Below are 8730 nucleotides of genomic sequence, written 5' to 3'. Positions count from 1 at the left end.
TTAGTCTAAATTAAGTAGAAATAAATATATATTTTGGTAGTTACAAAATAACAGTCCCTGTGGGTTCGACATTTGATTTTTATTCACTATTTATAACTTGACCTGGTGTGCTTGCCAGTAGATTTTTAATCAAACCGATTTTAGCGGTCAAGTTTTTGGCGCCGTTGCCGGGGACTGTTAGTGATATCAGAATTTTTATTTCACTTGAGACTAGACTTTTATTTTTCTTTTTGGTTTTTAAATTCTGAACTTTTGCTTTGTCTTTGATTTTCAGGTACTTTTTGCTTGTGCATGCATAGCAAGAGACGCACCAAATATCTTCTACCACTTGATTTGGAGATCGAGCGCACACTAAGCAGAATTCGGAAAGCTAGAAGAGTTATTAACTTAGAAATTGAATCAAAGACCGAGGAAGAGATGGCGGACAATCGTACAGTTTTGGATTTAATTCGTCCGCCATTTGAAGGATATGGATCTAGCATAGTTCGTCCTGCAGTTGAGGCGAACAGTTTTGAGCTGAAACCTTCTATTATTCAGATGATCTAGCTTCAAGCACGGTTTGGGGGCACTTCTGTAGAGGATCCTTACGCTCATCTGGAGAGATATATTCTTGTCGATATGCGACACTTTTAAATTCAATGGGGTAATTTCTGATGCAGTGAGACTGCGGTTATTTCCTTTTCCTCTACAGGGGGACGCAGTTGAGTGGCTTGATGATCTGCCTACCGGTTCTATCACTACCTGGACTGAGCTTGTTCAAATTTTTTTGAACAAGTATTTTCCTCCTACGAAGATGGCGCAGTTATTTTCTGACATTATTTCTTACAGGAAAAAGGAGGGAGAGTCCTTATATGCAACATGGACAAGATTTAAGAAGATGTTGAGGATGTGTCCTCGGCATAATCTCACTCAGAGCCAGCAGACGCAGACATTCTATAATGGAGCCGAACCATCAGTGCGTTCTATGTTGGATGCTGCAGTCAGTGGAAGTGTATTCAGGAAGACACCGGCAGAGTCTTGGGAAATAATTTGTAATATGGCAGAGAGTAATATTGGGTGGCCGGATGTGAAAAAGGAGAGGAAGGCTGGAGTTCTTGAAGTTGATGTTTTAATGGCCCTGAATGCGAAGATGGACGCTCTGACACACCAGATGACACTTATGAAAGCAGCGCCAGTTAATCACGCACAGGGGAATATGCCAGAAGAACAACAGTTGTTTGAGGTGGAGGCGGCTAATTTTGCAGAAAACCAAGGACAGCAGCCGTACAACTCGTACAACAACACCTATAATCAGAACTGGCAGATTCAACCTAAGCAAGAGGTACAGAAGCCAGATTTGAGGAAATAATGATGAAGTATGTTGAGGAAACCGAGACAAGGTTACAGAATCAGAAAGCTATGCTAAAGAAGTTGGAGATTCAGATGGACTAGATAGCAACCCAACTGTCAACTTGTCCTACTGGAGCTTTGCCGAGTAATACTGAAACAAATCCCAGGGACGTAAATGCTATCATGGTAGTGACGATATCACAGTCTGAGGAACCTGAGAAGAGGGATGGAGAGAAGAATTTGGAGAGGCCGAAAAGTTCAGAAATCAAGAAGTTTGCGCGTTCTGAAAATTCCTCCACGGCAGGTAAGAAAGGTAAAACTTTAAAATTTGAAGTTAATGTTGATGTTGATATTTCTACTTTACCTTTCCCCCATCGAGCTAAGCAATTATTATTTTATCATCAATTTAACAAGTTTCTTGAAATTTTCAAGAAACTACATATTAACATACCTTTTGCAGACGCTTTAGCTCAGATGCCAAATTATGCCAGATTTCTGAAGGACTTATTGAAGAATAAAAAGAAGATGAATGATCTGGCGCAAGCAACAATGAATGAGGAATGTTCGGCAATGCTGCAAAATAGGCTCCCACCAAAATCTCAAGATCCAGGGAGTTTTTCTATACCGTGCAATATTGGTCAATTTTCTATTGATAATGCATTGTGTGACTTAGGAACAAGTATCAATTTGATGCCCTATTCACTTGCTAAGAAATTAGGTATAGGAGTAACTGAACCCACTCTCATCTCTCTTAAGCTTGCAGATCGTTCTGTCAAATATCCTAGAGGGGTAGTGGAGAATGTCTTAGTTAAAGTGGAAAAGCTAATTTTTCATGTTGATTTTGTTGTTCTTGATATAGATGAGGATTTTGAGGTTCCTATGATTTTAGGGCGTCCGTTTCTTGCCACTAGTAGGGCCTTAATTGATATCGAAAAGGGGGAGCTAGTGTTGAGAATGAATGATAAGCAAGTGGTTTTTAATATGCTGAAGTCGGTTAGAAATAACCCAATTGTGAAATCTTTCTTTGCAATTGATGTTGTTGATATTTGTGTGGGTAAATTGTTGCAGGGGAACGACAACCACGATATAGTTTTGCAGCACCATGATCAAGAATCGCCTGCTAAAGGAGTTGAAGGATGCCGGGATAGTACTGGACATACAACCACGATAGTGGATTATCCGCCATGAAACTAAAAAGAGGAATATAGTCGGGCTATAGACTATAAATTTAGCGCTGACTGGGAGGCAACCCAGTGTTCTTTACCTTGCTTTTTAGTTTCCTTTTGCCTAGTTTTATTTTATTTTTTATTTTATTTTTGCTTCTTTCTCATTCCAGTTTGTCGTGCCTGCCGATATACCCAGTTTGCTGCTACCGTCCCCGCTGATACTGTCAAGAAGAAAGAGGACGAATACACAACCAGGGGAGTGTTATTTTTGTTTTCATTGTGTTTTTATTTGTCTAGAATTTGTGTGTTTGTTCTGCATTCTGTTCATTATTCTGAAGCATTGAGACCAATGCTTTGGATAAGTATTGGGGGGGGGGGGGGTAGATTAGTTTATTTCATTGTTTGTTATGTTTGTGTTGCATTAGTAATGTTTCGTGTTTGTTTGCATTTAGTTTGTTTATGTTGTTGTTTGTTTTGTCTTGCATGAGTAGGATGAGTCATAATAGCCAATGATGATGAAGTTGATTTGAAAAAATGGATTTTTGAAATTTTTTTGCTCTTGATTGGACATGAGAACCGTAGGTTGTGTAGTGAATATTTTTTTAAAACACGCATGTTATACCGGTGAAATGTAGCGATGTATTGGATGATGGTCATGTCTATTTGTTCATGTCTATTTAACATTGCACGACAATAGGTGTTTGTTAATCTTGATAGTGTCTTTGGAGTTCCAATAATTTTCTAACATTACACTTATAATCTTAGGCGCACCAAAATTTTTGAAAAATTTAAATTGATATGAATTTTTGAAAAAAAATTTAACTCCATCCGGGTCATTGACGAGTAATTGAAATCCTAATTACCTTGTTCTTGACTAAGTATGCAGATTAAATGGGGTTACAAATTTAAAAATCTAAAATTTTGAATTAATAACGATTCCATCCGTGCCTGGAAAGGGATTGAAATCCTAATCACTAATCCATGGCTAAGTTTGCGGGTTCAATGGGATTGTAGCTCCATCCGGGCTATAGACGAGGGAATTAAAATTCTAATCCTATCATAGTTATATCTAATTTTGCGGGTAATTATTGGGGATTAATAGAAACCGGATGTAAAATCCGGAGGTGCGTAAAATATCTCAAGGGAGTTGTATTTTTGTTAGAGATTTTTGGGAGGAAGGATCACTGGATTGTGAGACTTGCAATGATATGTCATAGGTCGTTAAGCAGTCATAGAACGGATTCTTTTAAAGTTGCATGTAGTTGGAATAACATGACACACACACACGTTCACGCTAAACTGATGGTGTATTATGGAAAATCACGAGCATGTGGGATTTTGTTTTGTTGGTGTTGGAACTTATCTGAGGCTGTAATTTACATGACTCGTCCTTACTTATGTTTGTGTTTCCAAATTGTTTTAGCATGTCTTTCTCGATGGCGAGCAAGGTTTAAGTATGGGAGTGTTGATAAGTGCATTTTGTATGCATTATTTTGTGTCATTTTTATGCCTATTTTGCATTCATTCATTGTGTCTCTTAAGTGTTTTTGTGTGTTTTATTTCAGGTGTATGCATGTCACTTTCCTTGGTTTATTTTCAGAAAAATAGACGAAAACCCGGCATTGTTGCAAGAAGAAGAACAACACGCATGATGAGTTGAATGAGGATTTGCCCTTAAAGAAAAAGAGATGAGCAGCTGCGCAATAGCGAAACTGAAGAAGCGTTGTTGCGCTATGTTGTGTGTAGAATAAAATCTCGGGCAGAAATCATCTCGCTCGAGCGCAGTAAGAGTGCGCGCTGGAGCTCACTCTTACTGCGCTCGAGCGAGCGATCGGGAAGCAAAAAAAAATCAGAATTTCGAAAATTTAAAAATCTTATTTTACTGGCTTTATTTTGTGGGCTTTTAAAAGCCATATAAATAGAAACTTTTACACGCATAGAGGGGGTTCGGGATCACAACATCAGATCACACAACACAGAGGCGGCTACTACAAGCTTGGGAGAGAAGATTTCTCTTTTCTTCTTTCTTTTCTTCTTTTGATTTTCAATTCATGATTAAAACTTTGTTTGAATTATGATTTTGTTTAGTGAGTAGTTTTTATCGATCAAGGCCACGTGATTGGGCCGGACAAATTTATGTAGAAAACTTGGATGTTTATTTGGGATTTTTCAGAAATGATTTTATGTTATTGATTATTAGATTTATACTTGTCTTGTGAATAATCTGGTCAATTAGTTGCTTGCATGTTAATCGGTTCTAAGTCGACAGAGGAGAAATCGATTTCGATCACTCTAACAATCAACACATGGTAAAACCGACTATAAATAGTATTCGGTTTCAATGTGTTGTTTAGGTATAAACTGAGTTTTCACAAATAATTAATGCATTCAAATTTGATAAGAATTATGAAAATTTAATCCGTCAATATTTGAATAGGTTTGATTGTTCTAGAAATATACCTTTAAACAATTTAGAAAAATTCCCGTAATATAATTTTAAATCTGAATCCCGAATCGACTACATGTTACATGATTTGTTTGGTACCTACGAGTGACCTTTATCGAGCTTTTCTCACATTTGAATTTAATCCAAATATTCTTGCTGCATTTTAGTTAATTTAATTTTATTTGCAAATTTATTTAATAGTTTAAAATCTGAAATTGCTCTTATTCATTAGTCTAGATTAAGTAGAAATAAATATATTTTGATAGTTACAAAATAACAGTCCCTGTGGGTTCGACATCTGATTTTTATTCACTATTTATAATTTGACCTGGTGCGCTTGCCGGTAGATTTTTAATCAAACCGATTTTAGGTAGGATCGACATCTGCTTTTCATGGTAGGATCGACTGATGCTTTCATCGGATCAGTTTCTCAAATCAGTTTCTCAGATCAGTTGATGCTTTCATCGGACCAGTTTCTCAAATCAGTTGATGCTTTTGAATCATTTCAATTTAGCGCTCGGGTTTTTTCAGTTTAGCTTGTCAGTTTAGTATTTAATAGATAAACTCCAAAACTTAATTCTTAATCGATTTTCAATAATCGATTTCCCAACAATACCTATTTTTGATTCAACTTCTATAATTTTTAACGAAAAGATTAAAAAATAAGGTTGTGATTTTTTTTTTAGCATCTGTTTGTTTGTTAATGTTTTTAAACTATAATTTTGATATTTGTACCTTTAAAAAACTTATCGCATTTTATAACCGTCTCCAATTATTTTTAACATATTACGTATATTTTTCTCGGATCCACGACCCCTTGTTTCTATAAATATTTTTGGATATTTTTTAAAATATTAAGTTTTATTTATACATGAGTTTTTAGGAGTTTTGAATTCATAAAATTTCAAGCATTTATTTTTTTTTTCAAAAAATTTGCATTTTTTTATGATTTTCATTTTCATAAATTTTTTTATATATTTTATGCATTTATATAAATTTTGTCATTTGATTTTTTAAAAAAATATTTTTTAATTAGTCTTACATAAATTTTCAAGCACTCATATTATAATAAGATAAAATTAATTTCATACAAAATAGTCGAAGTGTGATAATAATTAATATTAATAATTATATAAATGCATAATGTGAATACCAAAATTTAGATAATTAAAAGAGATACGTGTTATATAAGTTAAAATATTTTTGTCATTTTACTAAAAATAAAAGTTGGAAACAATTTTTTTTCCCAAATACTCAAACTTTAGTTCGTATTAATTTTGAACTTTTTTACTCCAAACACTCACGACATTTATCTAAACGAACCACATGAAAATAAGTCCAACTTTTTAAAATGGTTTTATTGGAAAAAAAACAAAAACGATTTAGATGTTCGGATAATTCTAAAAGAATTATTTTTAAAATATTAAGTTTTATTTATACATGAGTTTTTTTAACAAAATATTAATTATTATACATAATTAATAATATATTTTAATTTAAATACATAATAATAAAATCTCGTTTATATATTATTTAAATTTGAAAGTTTAATTTTAAAAATTTTAAAATATATTTACTATAAAAAAACAATTATTATTTTTGTTGAATTCAATAAAAAATTATATATATTTTCATAATTATGTTTTAAAATTTTATAAAATAATGACTTATGTTGAACTTGGTAAAATTAATGCTATAAGTAAGTAATAAAATAAAAAATAATATTTTAATGAAAAGTTTTTTTTATCAAAACAAATAATTGTAGGTTGAAAAGAAAGAAATTTTAAAAGAATTTTGAGAAACTTTCCTAATATATTAGGGCATATAACCCTATTTGTAAAACTCTATATACACATAGCATTATCCGTACGGTTAAGTAAATTAGGATCCGCTATAAGGCATTAATTCTTTTCATAGCTAGCAACTGTCATTAATTCCTACCATTAATTTGTGTGTGTGTGTGTATAAACTTATTTATACGTGTGAAGGATGAGATATATATCCCATATTTAAATCATCGTGTGTTTGACTCGACTTGTATAATAATTATAGTTTTTTTAAAAAAAAAAAACACACATCCATTGTTAGGAAGGAGAACGGGTCAAAATTCATATTTTAATTTTCTCAAACAAAATTGATATATTTATTAATTAAAAAGTAAAATTAGGACAATAAAAAAATAGTTCAACATCGACAAAAGAAGACGAATGCATATGGAAAATTAATATATAGGCCTGGATTGCTTGGCTTCTCAAAATTAAAATAACTAAATCTAATATAATACAATTATATAATGTCGATATATTGAACAAGTTGTCCTAAGTCCTAACATATACCAACAATTAGATATCTCAAACTTGCAATGGGAAAAGAGTCTTCATATTTAAATATTTGCAATTGTGATATTTAATATTGCATACATAAATTGAACAAAAGATTATTACACTTGTTATATAAAAATTAAATCGGATTTAATTTATTCTTAGTGGGTTGATTAGAAATGCTTCTTTATTGGTTGGTTCTTAGTGGGTTGACGAGTCGACCAATTGCATCAAATATTTCTACTCTCCATATTGACTTGTGTAATTTTTGCAGGAAGCTTCCAAAAAATAATAATAATTAATTAACTGGTTTTTAGAAAAAGATGAAATATTCAAAAATATATTTATTCGAGATCGATACACAACCACATGATAATATTTTAATCATTTAAATAAATAAATGTTACCATTTAAAGAAATAATAAAGCTAGCTTGTTTCGTTTGGCTTTTACCGAACTTTCTTGTCCGGTGCATCTATTTAATCGTGGTATTTGTTACCCTATACATCAGTGAGCAACCTAACATGTAGGGGTGTTAATCGGTCGATTCGGTTCGGTTCGGTTTTTCGATTTTTTATTTCGGTTTTATAAATATATAATATATCTGATATACGAATCATTTTTCTTCGATTTGGTTCGATTCGATTTTCTACTAAATCGGTTCGGTTAATTCGTTTTTGATATAATTATTTTAATTAATATTATAAATATATTTTAAAATATAATATGTTATCTTTTAAATGATTTTTGTATAAAACTTTTTAAATTCAAATTCTAAAAAACCTATATAAACAACAATCAACTAAAAATTATTAAAAATAATTATTTATTCACTAGATATAATCTCATAAAATATATAATATAAATAAAATATATAAAAAATTATTAATTTAATAAAATTTCGGTTTTTTCGGTCGGTTCGGTTTTGAGATTTATAATCCGAAATCGAACAAAATAAATTCCAGTTTTAACATTTATATCCGAATTTTAAATTTTGGTTTGATTCGGTGTTTGGTTTTTTCGGTTTGAATTTACGGTTTTTTCGATTTATCCGAAGTTTGAACACCCCTAGTAACAAGGTCATTTGCTCAACTTGTTTTTCTTTAAAAAAGAAAAAGGTGTTTTTTTTCCCAAATGTTAACATGCATGAACATCTGAAATTATTTTTCGAAAAAAAAAAAAGCTAGCTACAAGTTGAGTTGACGCTTATGTTACCCTGCACAATATATAGTGTGCAAAGTAACAAAATCATATGTGTGTTTCTCTATATATGTGTGTGTATGTGTTGAGTGCATCGAAGCGTGGGTCGTCGTACTCGTAGTACTTGAACTAGGGGCGGAGTCAGACTCTCAGTCCAGTGTAGGCAATAATATACTATAATTAATAAATGAAAAAAAACATCAGTTAATCAACAACTAGAAATAATATAATGTATCCTAAAGTTCGATCATAAGCTACACACAACCAGA

At 32.0% G+C, this 8730-nt stretch overlaps 1 protein-coding gene across 1 annotated transcript; it reads left to right on the top strand.

The window, feature by feature from the left end:
- The first annotated feature begins 1512 nt into the window (after positions 1-1512).
- LOC140862037 (uncharacterized) lies at positions 1513-2517 on the top strand. Its single transcript, XM_073265043.1, has 2 exons — positions 1513-1633; positions 1790-2517. Exons 1-2 carry the CDS (start codon positions 1513-1515, stop codon positions 2515-2517), a joined length of 849 nt encoding a protein of 282 aa, XP_073121144.1.
- Positions 2518-8730: the final 6213 nt, after the last annotated feature.

Source organism: Henckelia pumila, chromosome 4 (genome assembly GCF_033568475.1).
Source record: "Henckelia pumila isolate YLH828 chromosome 4, ASM3356847v2, whole genome shotgun sequence".
In the NCBI taxonomy this organism is placed as follows: domain Eukaryota; kingdom Viridiplantae; phylum Streptophyta; class Magnoliopsida; order Lamiales; family Gesneriaceae; genus Henckelia; species Henckelia pumila.
The sequence above is the reverse complement of the archived record's forward strand: the minus strand, read 5'-3'. Positions and strand labels throughout refer to the sequence as shown.

Coding starts and splice junctions, on each gene's coding strand:
- LOC140862037 (XM_073265043.1), top strand. CDS start 1,513: ATGGTAGTGACGATATCACAGTCTGAGGAACCTGAGAAGAGGGATGGA. Junction 1,634..1,789: donor TGAAAATTCCTCCACGGCAG/GTAAGAAAGGTA, acceptor TACCTTTTGCAG/ACGCTTTAGCTCAGATGCCA.